The sequence below is a fragment of the Gobio gobio genome (assembly GCF_949357685.1).
Source record: "Gobio gobio genome assembly, chromosome: 12".
In the NCBI taxonomy this organism is placed as follows: Eukaryota; Metazoa; Chordata; class Actinopteri; order Cypriniformes; family Gobionidae; genus Gobio; species Gobio gobio.
Window position 1 is genome coordinate 12,028,530 of NC_137105.1, and position 19,609 is coordinate 12,048,138.

The window sequence follows — 19,609 nt, forward strand, 5'->3', positions numbered from 1 at the left end:
TTCCCTGGGCGCTTCGGCATCGACTGCAAGGTTTTCCTCTCACAAAAAGAGCTTGCGCGTGGCACGTCTTTTTCAAGACGGCTCGCCCGTGCACTTCCGGGTGCGATCGATTTTCCGCTGCTGTCTGAGGACGCATTCACTGCTCGAGCGTGTTTGGGCTTCAGCGCGCACGGGCAGTGTTTGCGGATGTGTCACGTTTCCATTGCGGGGGCGTGACCATCGCGATGTCACGGTCGAGACTCAATGATCTCCGTGAGGAGAGAGAGTCCCCTCTGCCACACCCCAATCTACCGTCCCCGAGTGAGATGGTACTTTGGCTGGTGGCCAGGGTGACCTGAGGGCGGTGCTGTGGTATTAAGAACCCCGACGTTCATTCCTCGGGCCACACCCCCCTCTCATACATCGCTTCCGCGAGTGTTGGATTGAATCTACGGCCCGTCTCTGACGCCCCGTTCGTTCAGTTCACGCTCCGGATAGCAGTGAGATGTCGATCGCCGCATCCCAAGGTGGGCTGGAGTCCTTTGGGGATGACGATTAGGTTGTGCTCCGCCTCCGGGTGTGTCAGCACTGCCTGATCTGACCTAAAGTTGACAGCCATGTTATCTCGGGCAGCCGCGAGTCTCGCGCTGGTGTGGAACTCCGCCCAGCCGCGGGTGCTCGTGGTTGCGCGATTGGTTTTTGGGGGCGGCACCCGACAGCTGTTGGGCCCCGCCCCCAATGCCTTTCGCTCCCGGGGTGCATGAGGAGATCACGCGGTCCCGGAAGTCCCCGTGCTTCTCGCGACCGTTTGGTGGCCTCCTCCGCCTTCTCTGCCCTTGATGGGGCCGCGGCCTAGGGTACACTGGGGCCCCCTCCCCCCCCACTGTTGAACTCTCTGTTGCGCACTACGGTGTCCACAGAGGGCTTTGACGTGGCGTGGTGTGGCTGTCCTAAGCACCCCCCCCAAAGCCTGTGGGCTCGTCTACTTCGGTGGCGTGGTCCCGCAGTGCTACGGGCAGGCCGCCGCCCCTTTGCACATGCACAAGGGTGGAGCCGACCCAGGGCTCTTCATTGAGCTGCGTGCCGCAACTGACCCCGCCCCCGGGCGGTGAAGGTGGCCACACGCTCCCTGGGTCGGGCGATGTCCACAGCTGTGGTCCGGGAGAACACCAGGCCTTACCTGGTGATGTGGAGGACGTTGAGCGGGCCCGCCTCCTCAACTCACCCATATCCCAGGCTGGCCTCTTCGGCGGTGCGGCTGAGAACTGCGCCCAACAGTTCTCGGCCGCCCCAGAGCAGACTGAGGCTGCAACACGTACTGCCCCGGCGGCCAGCTGCTGCACCAGCCGCCGGCCCAGTCGCCTCAGTCCGCTCGCCGCCGAGGGCGCCCTCCCTCTTCCCGCCCGGCCCCAGCAGCAGCCTTCACCTGGGCCGCGCCGTGGAGGTGGTTGAGGATGTCGCCCAGTCCGCTCCCCAGACTGGTTAAAACGCCAGGATGGAGGTGGACAACTCAGAGATGGGTTCCAGTTCTTCCCAGGGGATGGTAGCAGGGCCTCTCCTTCCCCCGGTGGAGGGCCGGGGGAAAATCCTTCCGCTGCTGGCCCCCGGGCTAGCAGCGCTTGGGAAGAACTCATGTTCCTGTCTCTGAGCACCCAGAGACCGGTGATGACAGTGCGCGCCACCCTCGGGTCTCGCCACTCGCATCCCTCTCTGTCGCCAGCCCCCTGGCAGAGCAGACCCCAGTGGAACGCGAGTCCTTCCCTGGTCTCCTCTGTCAGGGCGCAGCCGTTAACCGTGCTCCGACCCGGGGACGCCCAACAGCCTCCCCTGTCCGCGCCGGTAACGCTGCCTCGCTGCCCCACCCAGGGTACGTCTGTCGTCCGGATGACCCCGTTGGTGCAGTCTCTGGAAGCCTGGCTTCAGCTTCCGGGGCTGTCCCGCTGGGCTGCCCGGACCATCAGGCTCGGCTACGCGATTCAGTTCGCGCAGGCTCCTCCCCGTTACAGGGGAGTCCGCTATACCATGACCGGGGCCCATGCCCCCGTCATGCGTGCGGAGATTGCCACTCTACTGGCGAAGGGTGCGATCGAGCCTGTCCCTCCAGCCGAAATGAGGTCGGGGTTCTACAGCCCCTACTTCATTGTACCCAAGAAAACCGGTGGGTTACGGCCAATCCTGGACCTTCGCATCTTGAACCGATCCCTTCACCGGCTTCCGTTCGAGATGTTGACTGCGAAACGCCTTTTCGAATGCGTTCGTCCGTACGATTGGTTTGCAGCGATTGACCTGAAGGACGCCTACTTCCATGTCTCCATCCTTCCTCGACACAGACCGTTCCTACGGTTTTGCTTTCGAGGGGCGGGCATACCAGTACGCAGTTCTCCCATTCGGGTTATCTCTGTCCCCTCGCGTCTTCACGAAGATCGCTGAGGCAGCCCTTGCGCCCCTTTGGCAGCACGGGGTCCGCATCCTGAACTACCTCGACGACTGGCTCATACTAGGCCACTCTCGAGAGCAGGTTTGCGGACACAGAGATCTGGTTCTCCACCACTTAACCCGTCTGGGCCTTCGGGTCAACTGGGAGAAGAGCAAACTTTGCCCCGTGCAGAGGATCTCTTTTCTCGGTATGGAGATCGACTCGGTCGCCATGTACGCGCAGCTTTCGAGCGAGCGTGCGCAGTCTCTGCTGACTTGCCTCCGACAAATCGAGAGCAAGAATGCGGTTCCACTGAAACTTTTTCAGAGGCTCCTGGGGCATATGGCATCTGCAGCCGCGGTAACGCAGCTCGGATTGCTTCATATGAGACCGCTTCAGCACTGGCTTCGCGATCGAGTCCCGAGATGGGCATGGCAGTCTGGCACGCTCCGGGTCCAAGTGACTCGGGCCTGCTTACAGACACTCACCCCGTGGTCGAACCTCAGCTTTCTACGGGCTGGTGTGCCCTTAGAACGAGTTTCCAGGCATGTTGTCGTATCGACGGATGCCTCTGCCACGGGCTGGGGTGCCATGTGCAATGGACAAGCAGCCGCGGGCTCCTGGACAGGACCCCAGCGTCTCCTGCATGTCAATTGCCTCGAGTTGCTGGCAGTACGGTTCGCCCTGCACCGCTTCCGAGCGTTGCTGAAGGGTCAACATGTGCTCGTCCGGACAGACAACACGGCCGTAGTAGCGTACATCAACCACCAGGGCGGTCTACGCTCCCGCCGCATGTCTCAACTCGCCCGCCATCTCGTCTTATGGAGTCAGAAGCGCCTGAGGTCCCTTCGTGCTGTCCATATTCCGGGAGTCCTGAACCACGCAGCCGACGAGCTCTCGCGGTTTCAGCCTCTCCCGGGAGAATGGAGACTCCATCCCCGGACGGTTCAGCTGATTTGGGAACAGTTCGGCGACGCACAGGTAGACCTGTTTGCCTCCCACGACTCTTCCCACTGCAGCCTGTATTATTCCCTGACCGAGGGCACGCTCGGCACGGATGCACTGGCGCACAGCTGGCCGCGGGGCCTACGCAAATATGCGTTTCCCCCAGTGAGCCTACTCGCACAGCTTCTGTGCAAGATCAGGGAGGACAAGGAGCAGGTCCTTTTGGTCGCCCCGTACTGGCACGGCCGGACCTGGTTCCCCGAACTCATTCTCCTTGCGACAGCCCCTCCCTGGCCTATTCCTCTGAGACCGGACCTCCTTACTCAGAGACGGGGCACCCATTGGCACCCGCGTCCCGACCTTTGGAACCTCCACGTGTGGCTCCTAGACGGGACCCGGCAGGTTTGAGTGGCCTACCACCTACGGTGGTCGCCACCATCACTTCCGCTAGGGCAGAGTCCACTCGGCATGCCTATGCGTTGAAGTGGAACCTCTTCGTCACCTGGTGCTCTTCCCGAAAAAAGAAGAAGACCCCTGGAAATGTCCGATCGGGTCCGTGCTTCAGTTTCTCCAAGAGGGGCTGGTGCGAAGGCTGTCTCCCTCCACCCTCAAGGTATATGTGGCCGCAATATCTGCCCACCACGATCTCTTGGAGAACAAAAAGGTAAGTCAGCACGACCTGGTCATCAGGTTCCTGAGGGGAGCTAGGAGACTGAATCCTCCTCGCTCTCCTCTCGTACCCTCTTGGGACCTCGCAGTAGTGTTAACTGCTCTGCAGAGACCTCCCTTTGAGCCTTTGCGGTCGGTCGATATTAAGTTTCTGTCTATGAAGACGGCTCTGCTGACCGCATTGGCCTCAGTCAAGAGGGTCGGGGACCTGCAGGCATTTTCGGTTGACGAAGCGTGCCTGGAGTTCGGGCCGGCTAACTCTCACGTGATCCTGAGACCCCGGCCTGGATATGTGCCCAAGGTTCCCACCACTCCGTTCAAGGACCAGATGGTGAACCTGCAAGCGCTGCCTTTGGAGGAGGCAGACCCAGCCTTGGCATTGCTCTGTCCAGTACGCGCTCTCCGCGCCTACGTAGACATGACGCAGTGTTTCAGGACCTCAGACCAGCTCTTTGTCTGTTATGGTGGAGAGCGGAAGGGAAGTGCTCTCTCAAAGCAAAGGCTGTCTCACTGGATAGTGGACACCATTGCTTTGGCTTACCAGCAGCAAGGCCGACCATGTCCCCTTGGTGTGAGGGCACACTCCACCCGGAGTGTGGCTTCCTCTTGGGCTCTAGCGCATGGCGCCTCGCTAGCAGACATCTGCAGAGCTGCAGGCTGGGCGACACCCAACACATTCGCCAGATTCTATAATCTCCGAGTGGAGCCAGTGTCCGACTATGTACTCGCTCCCCCGAGGGGCCGGTAAGGACCAGGTTCAGGTGTCTTCGCTTGCTCGCCACTCCACTCCACGGACTGGATACGTGCGATATTTCCTCAGGTGAGTTCCCCGAGAGCCCTGAGCTCCTCCAGCACTGTCGACGCCGACATCAGTTCAGTCTGCCCTCTCGAGCCCAGACCCTCATGTCCGGCCAGGTGCCCCATGTGCATGGTTCCCTCTGGCGACCCCCACATGTGTATTTCACCGTAAGTCTCCGCAGTGAGCGGGTTTCTTCCCTTGGTGTGTCCCCGCCACCCCTAGGGTTAAAAATCCACCTTCGGCTGGTACCCTAGAGATCTCCCATATGCAACCCTCTCTGGGTCATATGTGTCTCTTAAGTCCTCCCCACGGGTAGGCATCTTGGCATTCCCTCACTGGGATATGCTTCCCAGTGTACCTTGGTAATCCTGTGTTAAGTGGGAGTCCTTCGTCCGTACTAGTCTTACGACAGGGTACTCACACTTACGCAGGGCACTGGAAGACAGCTGAGTGGCGGGATTATATTGGGACCCCCATTCGTTAGTCACTAACGTTACGTCGTAGTGACTGAACGAAAGGGAACGTCTCGGTTACGGATGTAACCCTCGTTCCCTGAGGAGGGAACGGAGACGTAACGTCCCCTTGCCACATCAGCTGTGTTGCCTGGAACGCAGGAGTTCAGTCTTGGCTCCTCAAGCAGGTAACATAATGCGATATTGCCTCGTACTTCCTTATATACTCACGCAGTGAGGCGGAGCTACGTATGCAAATTCCGCATGCCCCATGGCATTGGCACGCCATTGGGCGTTTTCTCAAAACTCGAAGTTGATAGGCTTCTAAGCGAAACCCCCATTCGTTAGTCACTAACGTTACGTCTCCGTTCCCTCCTCAGGGAACGAGGGTTACATCCGTAACCGAGACGTTTCTAAAACAGTAGAAGATTTTGGTGGAAACTACAATAATGCAATGTATGGAGTGGAATTAACTTACCTGGCTTTTTGTCCTCTGTGACATTTTCCTCCACTTTCAGCTCTTCTAATTAAAGTTGTTAGAGAGAAATTGAAGAAATATTTACACATTTCAACATATAATATGAAGTGCTGCTGTAGCAAACCTTTAAATAACCTGGCAAATACTTTCAGTTAAGGATAGAATATCTGTTAATGCGACATTTAGTTTTCAGGGTTGTTATAAGGTGACAGGACAAAGCTCAGTTCTCAGAGGAATTATTTTTTACAAGCAGTAGACCACGATATCTGCAAACACAGAGGCAGAGTTGAAGACTTGAATTTTAAAGTAATGGCGACCTTCAGAAGTTACTTTAAATGGATGAAAATCAGGCTTGCGAATAAAAAAGGGATTACATGTCCTTAAAAATGTCCAGAGGAGAAACACAAGATGAACAAGCGAGTTCCTTGGTGAACTATGACAGTATGAAATGGTCATCTGAAGAGAAGTTGAAGTAAGTAGCGCTGAAATAACACAAATGTTGCATTTGCAGGTATTCACTGTGGGAGATTAATATTCAGTAATATTGATTTGATTGGATGAGAACAAAACTGAATTGAGATGGATGATGACATTACTGTTTTGTACAGGGCTGCTTTATAGCTGATTCACTTTTGTTTCATAATTTGTTTAAAAAAAAAAAACTAAATCAACACTGAACTGACACTATTGTCTATTTTAGAGCCTATAATTCTGTTTGCATCATTGATTGTTATTTCCATATTTATCACTGCTTTAAAAAAATCTGCATTGTATGAAGCGCTTAATAAAGATGGCTTGACTTGACTGTCCTGATGAAGCGATTTGCCACAATCTTGCGGGTATCGCATTACAAGTAACTTGAGTTACGTAATCAGATTACTTTTTTCAAGTAACTAGTAAAGTAATGCATTACTTTTAAATTTATAACAAAATATCAGTTACTTTTTCAAATAAGTTACTTTGTTTTTCCATTTATTTACTGACAGCAGCTGTTCCCTATTTTGAGAGAAATCATGAGTAAATGCAGAGGCGTTGTGTGCGCTGTGTAAACATGATAGGTATTGTAGTTTTAGAATAAATGTGAGCATACATTACTCATCTCAGATTCAGTATTACTCAAAATGATTAAAAACAGTGATATGCAATCTCAGAATATTACGCAATCCTGCAATTGAATTAAACAAATATACTTTATGTATTTTTACGCATCTCATTTTATTACCAATGTCTTTGTTGCTGACATTCGTATAATCAACTTCAACCATATGAATAAGCAAAAAGGACTTTAGCTAAACATCACATTTGTGTTTGTTTTTTTGAATGGCAGTACAGCTGAACGTTTTTTTAACTGCGCCCTCTACTGTACAGATGTGATTTTGCATTTCTTTCAGCCTGAGGCTTATTAATTTCACTTTTGGTGTGAAATGGCCTTTACATTTGCCAAAAATAGAACCCAGGTGAGTAACACAAAAGTAATTTAATGCATTACTTTCAATAAAAAGCAACTAAGTAACGCAATTACCATAGTTACTTTTTGAGGAAGTAGCGCAATATTGTAATGCATTACCTTTAAAAGTAGCTTTCTCCAACACTGGCCACTGAATGTTGCATTAAATAAAGTAGTAATAGACATAACAATTAAGGAAATTCACTAAGAAAGTTCTCTATTTATGTTCTGATTTCCCATAAAATATCTTGGCTACACTTTATTTTAGGGTGACATAGTTTCATTGTACTTACTCAAATAAGTACTGAGTAATATTAATTAACTATGGCCTGGTTTCACAGACAGGGCTTAGATTAAGCCAGGATTAGGCCTTGTGTGCATCTTGAGACAAAACAATGGCACTGACATATTTTAAGATATGTCAGTGCAAGTTGTTTTCAGTTAAAAAAGCTCAAACACGAATTTTAGTCTGGGACTAGGCTTAAGCCTGGTCTGTGAAACCAGGTTTCAATGTACTTACTATAGAGTTATGGTAAGGGTTAGGATATGGTTAGGGTAAGTTACTTGAAATGATGCAAATGACTATAGTATACATGGAGTAACATGTAATATGTCACCTTAAAACAAAGTGTTACCAATATCTCAACCTCCTTAAAACAAGATTGTAAGCATATAACAAAATTTAGTGATGTCTTATCTTACACAATGTTGCTTTTTAAAGGTGCACTGTGTACATTTTAGCGGCATCTAGTGGTGAGGCTGCGAATTGCAAAGGCCAACCACTCACTACTGTAGAAACATGACGGCACAAAATGGCGACTTGACTGTAAAGGGACCCACGGCATATGGAGATAGAAATGGCTCATTCTAAGGTAATAAAAACATAACGGTTCATTATGTAAGGTCTTTATACACCACTGAAAACATAGTTATATATACATTATATTGCTTTACTGTCAATAGATCCTCATAAATATTACACACTGTAGCTTTAAGTAAATGTATCTTGGTTTAAGGATGCTTAACTACGGTGGCCAAGTAGTGCACAACACAACGAAATTTAAAAAGCATTCATAAGTTCACAACACAACGAAATCAAGCCACAACACAAAGAAATAAAGCCACAACACAACGGAATCAAGCCACAACACAACGAAATCAAGCCACAACACGACGAAATCAAGCCACAACACAACGAAATAAAGCCACAAAACAACGAAATAAAGCCACGACACAACAAAAGAAAGCCACAACACAACGAAAAAGCCACAACACAACGAAATAAAGCCACAAAACAACTAAATAAAGCCACAACACAACGAAAAAGATACAACACAACGAAAAATCCACAACATAACGAAATAACCACAACACAACGGAAATGCCACCGACCACTAGGGGACTCTCGGAGTGCGGTAAAGTTAGTTTTCCTTGCATTGTTCTATAGATTCGCCAGTCTTACAAATATTTACACACTACGATCAGTTTTAAGTGTGAAATTGTGCATCGACATGAAATATCAATTCAAAATCACCTACGTGCATTATAGCTACATATTTATATTTAAGAACACTTTGACCCGCTGCCACGACGCTAAGGGAACGTTTGCCAATCAATTCCATCAAGTTGAAACTTTTAAATTAAGTTTTTTTTTTTTTTTTTTTCAAATTCCAATGTTGTCAGTTTTACCAATACATTCAAGCTGTGGAATTTTAATATGTCTGTTTTTAAATGTTAAAAGTAATTTTAATTCATATACGTTTCAACCACTTGGTGGAATTAGCCTACATACTGTTAAAACCAATTGTGGTATTGATATCTTTGTAAGATTGCCGATTCTATAGAACTCCGAGTGCCTCCAGGGGTTGGGAGCATTTCGGTTGTGTTGTGGCTTGATTTCGTTGTGTTGTGGATTTTTCGTTGTGTTGTGGCTTGTTTCCGTTGTGTTGTGGCTTGATTCCATTGTGTTGTTGCTTGATTCCGCTTTTTATATTGCGTTGTGTTGTGCACTACTGGGCCACCGTACTTAACTATTTTTACAGAAATATAATACAAATATACAGATTTTTTTTCTTTTACAGTGAATAGTGCCTTGTTAAATTGGAATTGGTTTGTGAACAAGACCAGGGTTTTCACTGAAATAACACGCACCAAATTGGCACAACGGTTAGTAAATATGACCTTGAGTCTCTAACAAGCAAGTCAAGCAATTTGTGTTGTGTAAAAAACAAACAAACAAGTAGTTGGGAGTTACAGTGGAAGAGTGACATTAGTAGTTCACACAGGGCCAAGCAGCCAGCAGCATTAGTGTATTAATAGCTGCATTTAATTTGTAATTTCACTAATGCCGTTTAAAAATAGTTTAATCTCTTTGGTTTAAGTGGGAACCATAACCTAGAATAGTAACAACGTGGTTCATTGTTTTCCAGTGAATTACTGCGGCTTAGTTATTGAAACTGTGATGTTAATACATCCGGTGAATCGGGAAATGTACCTCAGTGTCGCCTGGAAGTTTTTGAAGCTCTCCCACTTTCTACAATATGCAGGTATGCATGATCACTACGGATACTGAACAAAGCATTTCTAGACGTAGTCTGCAGATGTTTCAAACTGCTTACACAAATGCATGCATTTGATTATTGCTTTTGACATCTGGAATGATTAGGTACAGCACTGTATGAAGCACACAGGCTAAATTTAATCTCAAGCTTCACACCATACTTCTCCACACCTCATGGATGTCAGAAAACATCTGAACTTACTTGCTGGTGCTGGTGCCTCAGCTGGTTTCTCTGAAGACAGAAATTTGAGGACAGAATAATGGTTAGGGAAAAATGAACCTGACAATGATGGCAACACATGAGCTCCATTCAAAAAAAAAAAATAGAGAGGTGTCCTAACTAGGCAGCATTCTAACTGGAATAGAACCTCAGAAGTGAGTGATTTGGAATGCTCTATATATGCAGCAACCAATTATTCCAGTTCTTGAGTTCAACTGAGATGACATGAGGGTGAATAAATAATGACATAATTAATTTTTTTTTGGTTGACTTATCCCTTTTAAGTGCTGTCTACATAGTCAGCACACTAGTTTTTGAAACAGAGCCAGAGTCTGCTTCATACCTTGGGATTTTTCAGATGTTTTCTTCTCAGCTGGAACAGGTGTTCCTGGAGGAAAAGGAGAATAATGCTCATCACATTATCTATTTTCTTTCAATATCCCGTGCTTTCTCATTTACACATTTGTAATGTGACATCTTCATAATTGCACTTCAAATGTGCATGCTAAGTCCTTTAATCACGCTTAAAATCAGTTATTTTTATTCTTAATGTGTCGGGAAAACATTCTCAGTTAAGTGATTACATAGTCGTGGAGCAGAACACTTCCTGTCATAAAAATAGAGAAATTCTGTCATGACTTCATCTGAAGTTATATTACTTGACAGCTCCAATGTTCTTGTGCCAACTGGAGTCTGGTTTCTTGATCCATCTTACAATCTTCTATGCAGTAAGTTGTCGGTGCTTTTACAAAAGCAAATAAAACGTACTGGTGTTCACAACACAACGTATCCACTGGGAAATTAATATAAAAATAATTCTTCATTTTTTTGTTGTGCATGTCTATTTCATCCTGATAGCAGACAAGAATAGAACTCTACATAAACCTTCTATGGATCCAGTTTAAGGCTTGTTAGCCATGAAAATCAGTTTTTGTCTCTCTTTTCTGAGGGGAGATTTAAAGATACAGGTCTGTTGGGCTTTTTATAATGCGATGTTAAAAATAATCATTAAAACTTACCCACAACTTCTTCTTTAATGGCTTTTTTGGCTTTTGGTGTTGATGTGGCCTTCTTCTTGACTGATGATCAAACATAATCAAACAAAATACATTGATGCTCTATACAATACAACAATGTAAGTCTGTGTGTGTGTATACACACATATTTAAATCTTTACATTTATATATGTATATATTTATAAATAATATAAAATATGCAACGTATATATAAATATAGCACCTATATGACAATTTGTCTTTTATATGGAAAATGACTGAAACAAGAGTGTGAACAATAAAACGCAACTTACAAATGTATTGACTAGCGCTATAATGGGAAATCCCCTTAACTGTTAAAAGGACAAGTTCTTCAGTGGACATTCAAACTGATTTTGTGATTATGAATATAAAATTGACTTGAAGAATATCAGCTATGCAGGTTATGCACTCATTTTGTCAATCTCTCATAATACTCTACATATACAATAAGCTTCAATGAAGCGACTCAACGTTCCTTCAAATTAGTAATGGACAGAGATTTTAATTCATGGTGGAAAGGGTTTTTAAAGACACTTCATTGTTGTTTCTTATTTATTTACACACTTGTGCCGCTGAACTGTTGTATAAACGCAATATCACACTCATAGCCGTGCGATATGGCTCTATATCAGATTACCTATGGCCGAATCACAGCCGTGCTGATATAGAGCGATACTGCGCGTTTGATATTACACACACACACAATTTCTACTTGATTACTTAAGTTTATATTTAAGTTTCGATTTCTTTGTAATTGATGAAATTGGTAGTACCATAGTACTTATCACTGCAGGTTGTCACTTTGGCACCTCTTTGATTTTGCTTAAACATTTGTACTTAAACATATAATTTAAGCGAGTTGATTTTGATTTTGTTTTGCAGTAAAAGCAATTTTATAGATCTCTGTTTTATCACTTTTACTTTTAGTCATGCTTGTCGATTACAGTAAACAGGAATTGCTAGCTCTTGCAGTATTTGATGTGCCTTACAAGACATCAATGTACTAAAGAAGTTCAAAGCCCGTAAACATTGCATACTGGTTTCCTGTCAAGAAATCGATGAGCTTTGCACGTAATAATTCTAAACAGTGCATTAGCAATCTAAACTGTATTGAACCTATCTCTCAAGAACAAAATCATTCATTAAATGTAGATATTCTTTGCAGGATTATTGATTCAAATATACACTCGCATAAACTTGTGTCTTCAGCACATTCAGAGCAAGACAACAATGCTGAGTATTACTAATTTGGTTAATTACGTTTATAATAAACAAATTTGTTAAAAAAAACAGGTAGGTTTTCAATGATAAGGTTTGTGTCCCTCCTTCAAGACTGATTTTTTGTGTTTTGTTTCTCGTTTTAACATTTATGCAAAAATCATTACGCCAATCTTTTTAACAAGTCAATTCATGTAAGCAGCACTAACAATGTTGGATGAGTTTAATAGTTTAATATGCAGTATTAGAGGGTTAACTGTGTCTTTTTTTTAAAGTTTACAATAAAATAACTCACCCTCTGCAGTGGGCTTCACTTGCTTTTTCTCTTCTTCCCATGTAGAGACACAAAAATAGTATAGATGTATAGGATGTATTATAAAATAAAAGTAATATTCATCAATATCCGTACTTCACATCTTACACTGTTGTCTTATTTTCCAGTACAAATGTCTAAATATTCTTAAATCAAGATACATTTACAGAAGATATTAAGTCTTTTTTTTTTTTTATCTATGAAAATTAAGCAAGTTTTTGCTTTAAAAAAAATCTGCCAATGAGGAAAACAAGATTATTTTTCTTACCCGATTGGTATTTTTTTCATGTTTTAAGATATTTGTACTGGAAACAAGACAAACATACTGAGTAAGAAAATAATTTTTGCCGTGTAAAAACACAATGGCCCTGTTTACACCTGGTACTGAGATGCGTTTTGGTCAATCGGATCACAAGTGGATGATGCTAAATACAGGTGTAAAAGGGGTCTAAAACATTTTGAGCTTATCCACTTTCGACCACTTCAAGAGGTAGTCGAAAACACACTAAACCGGATTGCTTTAATAGTGTAGACGCTCATGTGGTCGAATGCGTTCGTACAGCCACAAAATACAACCGAATGTCAGAATGGTTTAATGTTTTTAGATGCATGACTGCAGGGATTTTGTGGCATCAGATAAAACGAAATGGCATGCGTAAAAATGTGTTACTCAACAAATTTCTTTCCATGTGCCCAAATCTAGTAGTAGTTGGTTAACAATTGATATCCAAAAATACAGTAGAGGAGCAATATAGAATTCAACTATTTACTCTCAGCAAAACTCTGAGGTTCTGTCTTCATGTCCAACACTTTAAAAAAAAAAAACAGCTGAGCAGAACATTTTATGACATTGCAGCTAACGGACACCTGCGTATAGAAGCAAGACAAATATCATCCAGTGTGAAATATTTATAACTGTTACCAATTTCTAAACAGTTTATGACACAGTTAAACCTCTTTCTGTGAGTATTAAAAGAACGAATACAAGAGAATAACACAAGGATTAAGACTTCTTCCTTTCATAACGTTAAGCTTTTGAGTATGAAAAGTTAAACGTTTAAGCTATTATATGAATATATGTCTGTACTGTATGTATAATCAGCTGTGCAATATGGGAGGTTACCTTTGTATTTGGTTGTTGTTTCTTTTGCCTTCTTTGTTACTGCTGATTCTATAGATAGAAAATGACGTAGAATAAACATTTAGGATTCATGTTTCCTGGATGCCAACCAGATTAGTGATAATTGTTTTCAAGGCAGACTGCATGACAACTCTATTAATTCTACATTTATTTCATAAAGTATCTGTATTCATGTATGATCTGTATATAATTTTAGGATGGAATAAATAAATAAATGGATAAAGCATTTAAATGTATGATAATATAAACTGTAATATTACATTATATATAATATAGTATGAATAAAATGCAACAATAAAATCGACCTTTCTTAGTAGAGGTAGGTTTTGCCTTTTCTTTAGTGATCACTCGCTCTGTAAAAGAGGAAATTATAAGCTATTGCTCATTAATATAAAACTACTGCTACAGATCCTGAACCATAATTACCTTTCCTTTTAGGCTTCTCCTTCACAGCTGTTGGCTCTAAAGTCATAAAAATTGATTTATTTAGTATGAAAATAGATCTAAAATTGAAATTTAGCCATCATTTTTCTATTGTCCTTACTTTTCTTTGCCACCGAAGGTTTTACTTTGTCTTTAGTAACTGTGGGCTCTTGAACACATACAGTATAAATGTACAAAAACAAATATGAATGCACAAATTCATATGGATGGATGGATGTTGTGAGATGATAGATAGATAGATAGATAGATAGATAGATAGATAGATAGATAGATAGATAGATAGATAGATAGATAGATAGATAGATAGATAGATAGATAGATAGATAGATAGATAGATAGATAGATAGATAGATAGATAGATAGATAGATAGATAGATAGATAGATAGATAGATAGATAGATAGATAGATAGATAGATAGATAGATAGATAGATAGATAGATAGATAGATAGATACTCCCTTTCATTTTAAACTAGTTCTCACCCTTCTTCGCAGGAGTTGCTTTGGCTTTTTCTTTTGGTGCAGCTGGTTCTGAAATTCGAGGTCAGAGGTTATTACTTGCTTCAGGTCTGTTTGCATCTCAATGTAACTAGAAAAAAATAGTACATCTTTAGAGCAGGGGTTTTCAAACTTGATGATGCCAAGGACCCCCGAATATGATGAACCCTTCCTAAAATCTATCTATATATTTTTATGTATGAAAAAACATTTAAACTGTTAGATAAATAGTAAGTGTGACATTATAAATACAACGTATTGTTTCCTAATTTAAATTAGCTATACATAATGTTGGATGTATAAACCTGAAGAAGAACGTTTTCAATCAAAAATTATTTGTATAAGCAACTTCACAATAAATGTTTTTAAGCAGCTTACGTACTGAATTAAGAAAACTGCCTTACAAGCCCAGTGAGCAAGATAAAGGGGACTATAGTGAGAAAAACTCACTAAAGATACAAAGCAAACATATACAATTCTGGAAAGTATGAAAGCAAGAAAGGAGAGAAACATTTCGAAATGAAACCTAGAATGTTCAGTAGACTTTATTCATTTTTGCTTTGTTTTTTTACTCTCTGAAATTTTCTGGGGACCCCTTAAAACCTTCTGGAGGACCCCTGGCGGTCCCCGGACCCCAGTTTGAAAACCCCTGCTTTAGAGGCACTAAATCAAATTACTATACCTTTCTTTTGAGTGGCTTTCTTTGGTTTTGCCTTAGTAGCTTCCGGTTCTTAAGCAGAGGAAACATTAAATCAAATTTAACAAAAATGACAAATGGCAAATATAGAATTAAAATTCAGATATATTATGAGATCCACACCTTTCATTACAGTAGGAGCTTGACGAGTCGTTAAAATAGGAACTTCTGATTCTGAAAAATACAAAAAGCTTGTAATGCAGTGATGTATTCATTCTTTGGACACCTTCAGTAAGCTTGCAAAGTCAAAAACATACTGAAACGTACAGACATTCTTTTTTTTGCGGCATTAACAGCCACATAATTTAGCAAAAAAAGATGTCAATGACCTTGATGAATGTATTTGAATTAATATAGTTTTGAATACCTGGAATAGCCGATGGTGGTAATGGGCTACTTGTAACTATATGATGCACTGTAAGATAAAGGATTTCATGGTATGTTTAAAGGTGTTTCCTGTTTAAGTACATTAAGTTACAGTAATTATAGGTGACTGCAATACTCACCATACCAGCCAGGTGGCGCTGGGCAGTACACAGGTGTTGGTCGGCACATAGGGACTGTTTTAAGGGGTTGTGAAAAGAAAGATTCAGAGTTACAACAGACCGACTGAAGATTGCGTGTTATTGCTGCTGTCTTTTTGCATAACGTGAATGTAACACAATGTGATATTCAAAAGTCACAAGGCTATGAATTGCACTCACGCTCCTGTATCGGAGCTGGAGCAGCTGACACTTCCACGTCCTCTGAGGCTCTAGATCCTGTTATTAGGAGAAGGGAAAGCACTGCTGTCATATCTTTGGATCAAACGGAATTTTAACATTTGCCATCAACTTAAAAGAGATCACCCCAAAATGAAAAATCTGTAATTTATTCATTCTCATGTTGATCAAAACCTATATGTTTTTTTCTTCTTCTGTAGAACACAAAAGGAGATGTTAAGCAAGGTTTTCATGCTGCTCTTTTCCATACAATTCAAATTAATGGTGACCTGGTAGGGAGCACCAGCCCCTAAAGGGACATAGTGAAGGAATATGAAATGGAGGAAAAAATATTTGTCAATGCTTTTGCATTCTATAGCAAATATTTTGAGTTCCCCCAAGAAACTTTGCATTCCCTCTAAAAAAAATGTTGCGTTCCACTGAGAAACTGGAGCAGACTGTGCGCTTTGCTGCGGTTTGCGTGACAATAACATGAAACAATCCCCAATGGAATGCATATTTACACTGTCTGAATCGCTCCCTATCCCCTATATAGAGCACCATGTGCCATTCAGCATGTACAAAATGGTAAATATCTGAACAAGTGACCGATTTTCGCCGCAGCTTCGGCATCTATTTATAATGTCAGATTCTAGAGAGCATTTCATTGGACAGAAAATCTGATGATGTCATCAAAATCACTGATACAATATTTTACATTGATATCAATACAATAAAAATAAATTTCATTGTTTTGGAGCACACTACCTTATACTGTAGATAACATTAAGGCTAACATATTCATACTAAAAGAAATACCAAAACAAAGGTGTAACTTGATGACGCCTTGATTTTGCAGAGCTTTTATTATGCCACAGACGACTGCTTCCACTTTTTCCGGTCATGCTCATGTGGGGTAACACTGCAGTTAGTTAGATCGATATTAGGCATTGTAAAACATGGTCCAACTGAGATTTAAATAATAAGACTAACTGTGTTGAGCTATATAACAATGATCAGTTTTCTGTCGATGAATGTATCCCAAAAGTTGCTCACCTGTCTAATAAAACACAATATATTAAAGTGTGTTTTGGTGTTTCCATGGTTTCTACAAATTAAATTTAAAAAAATCCTCGGAAAATCGGAAATTCAAGGGTAACGAAGGTATGATGTCATTGATAGGTGACGCACGGACAAGGTCCGTGTCCTAGTTAAAATTGCTTATTTCTCTGGATTTAAACATTCGTGGAAACATTTGGGCAAGTACACAAGTAAACAAAATATTTAACATTGTTCTAGTGGTTTTTGGATATTTTAATCCAAAAATCTTACATATTGTGCCTTTAATCCTGGCTATGAAACCGGGGGATTAAGAAGTGCTCAAATTGTGCCCCTTTTACGTCAAAACTAGGCTGTAACTCACGCACAGCTGGTGCAACAGGCACTATGGCATATCAATCTCCAGAAATGACTTAAAGTATTATGCATTTGTTCTTAAATCATACCTTCATAAATAGTTTTTCATTAAAATATTCTTCTCCACTGATCAGTGTTCTTCTCTATGGTATATCTCACTTGTGTGATTTGAATGTTATGATAATTTAAATTAGCAAAAGACTTGGAATATAGCTGGTTGCCAACCACATAATTATTATGCCTCTGGTTGCTAATCACATATTATGGAGATGAGCCTGTAGACATTCAGCAAAATATTTTGTGTTCCACGGAAGAAAGAAAGTCACACAGGTTTGAAACAACATAAGGGTGACTATTTGTCTGGCTATCACGAGACCAAGCTCAATCTTTTAAGATTGAACATTGGTCTGGGAAGTCTGCTCTGTATTTTCAACTGCACAAGAGGTGTGAACAATGGGAAATTGGATAGTCCTTCAACCAATCAGACCGCAAAAAGCGTGATCAACGGGCATAGTTCAAATGACTCTGTATGCAATTGGATAGTCTAGAGCCCTGCATTTCTGCCCGAGCCCGACGGGCCCCGACTTTTTTACGCCCCTAGGGCTGGGCTTCGGGCCAATTTTCCCGTCATACCTCAAACGCGGGCCGGGCTTCGGGCCTTTTTAGGCTTCTCCTTCATTTTATATTTTAGACATTCAATAATTAAAAGAAACAATGAGATGTGCTGCGGTGGTGGAAACAACATGAGACCATGATATCGCGAGTCCGCAACTGTCAAGACTGACTCGCACAGTGTTCAGAGGACGGCGCTATGCAACACCCATCGCCGCAAATGAGAAAGCAAGCCAACAGGCAAACTGCCACAAGTGAAACTGAAAATAAGCTAAGTCTTAGATGCTCAAAATCACAACCATCAACATTAAAACTAATGAGACTAAAGGCTCTTACCAGTGTTTAGGTCGCTCGTTCTCATAATGCGGTCTTTGATGTTGAAATGAGCTGATGAATAAAATGCCCATATCGGTTGCTTTCGTTGACATGAACTCCGTTAAATATGCATATAGTGCGGGAATTGAAGATCGGATTTATATTCATTTCGCGATGAGGTGTAAGGTAAGACAACCAGCATGTTATTTTTTAAAAATTTGTTTAGATTATGTAGCCCGTTTCGTTTGCGCGCGCCGTTGCGATCTTCCTGCCTATCTTGTCAAAAATGCCTTTTTACTGTGATGGTGGTGATAGTAGGCCAAACGTTTAAAGGGTTAGTTCACCCAAAAATGAAAATTCTGTCATTAATTACTTACCCTCATGTCGTTCGACACCCGTAAGACCTCCGTTCATCTTCGGAACACAAAGGAAGATATTTTAGTTGAAATCCGATCGCTCAGAAAGGCCTCCATTGGCACAATGCACGGTACACTCTCAAGACCCATAAAAGGTACTAAAGACGTCGTTACAAAGTCCATCTCACTACAGTGGTTCTACAATAACTTTATAAAGCAACGAGAATAGTTTTTGTGCGCAAAAAAACCTAAATAACGACTTATATAGTGATGACCGATTTCAAAATAATGCATCATGAAGCTTCAAAGCTTTATGAATCAGCGAGTCGTATCATGATTCGGATCGCGTGTCAAACCGCCAAACTGCTGAAATTACGTGACTTTGGCGATTAAAACCGCTGAATCGACTCACTGATTCATAACGCTTCGAAGCTTCATGATGCCTTGTTTTGAAATCGGTCATCATGATATAAGTCGTTATTTAGGGTTTTTTTGCGCACAAAAACTATTCTCGTCACTTTATAAAGTTATTGTAGAACCACTGTAATGAGATGGACTTTGTAACGACGTCTTTAGTACCTTTTATGGGTCTTGATAGTGTAACAATGCATTGTGCCAATGGAGGCCTTTCTGAGCGATTGGATTTCAACTAAAATATCTTCATTTGTGTTCCGAAGATGAACGGAGGTCTTACGGGTGTCGAACGACATGAGGGTAAGTAATTAATGACATAATTTTCATTTTTGGGTGAACTAACCCTTTAAACGATGCTTTAAGTGTTTTAAATGGATTTTATAAGCAAGACAAGTCGGGTGTTGATTTCAGAGGCTAAAGCTTTGGGTTAACTCACTGTTGGCCGCTGGCTGCTTGGTCGTCACTTTAAAAAGCAAAAACTTT

General features: G+C 42.5%; 1 protein-coding gene across 34 annotated transcripts in view; it reads right to left on the minus strand.

Annotated features, from left to right (window-relative positions):
* trdn (triadin) overlaps positions 1–19,609 on the minus strand; it is a 72,105-nt gene that overhangs the window by 7,040 nt on the left and 45,456 nt on the right. For 20 of the 34 annotated variants that reach the window (XM_079830946.1, XM_079830944.1, XM_079830953.1 and 17 more), the window contains 15 exons: positions 16,017–16,073; positions 15,819–15,872; positions 15,680–15,727; positions 15,436–15,486; positions 15,298–15,345; positions 14,601–14,648; positions 14,219–14,266; positions 14,101–14,136; positions 13,980–14,027; positions 13,657–13,704; positions 12,516–12,548; positions 10,985–11,044; positions 10,309–10,353; positions 9,948–9,977; positions 5,739–5,783 (listed from right to left, as the gene is read on the minus strand). In XM_079830946.1, the coding sequence (XP_079687072.1) occupies positions 5,739–5,783; positions 9,948–9,977; positions 10,309–10,353; positions 10,985–11,044; positions 12,516–12,548; positions 13,657–13,704; positions 13,980–14,027; positions 14,101–14,136; positions 14,219–14,266; positions 14,601–14,648; positions 15,298–15,345; positions 15,436–15,486; positions 15,680–15,727; positions 15,819–15,872; positions 16,017–16,073 (699 nt within the window). Of the gene's footprint in view, positions 1–5,738; positions 5,784–7,887; positions 8,053–9,679; positions 9,719–9,947; positions 9,978–10,308; positions 10,354–10,984; positions 11,045–12,515; positions 12,549–13,656; positions 13,705–13,979; positions 14,028–14,100; positions 14,137–14,218; positions 14,267–14,600; positions 14,649–15,297; positions 15,346–15,435; positions 15,487–15,679; positions 15,728–15,818; positions 15,873–16,016; positions 16,074–19,609 lie in introns of those variants that run through there. The other 14 variants (XM_079830936.1, XM_079830932.1, XM_079830929.1 and 11 more) reach the window with 4 other exon arrangements.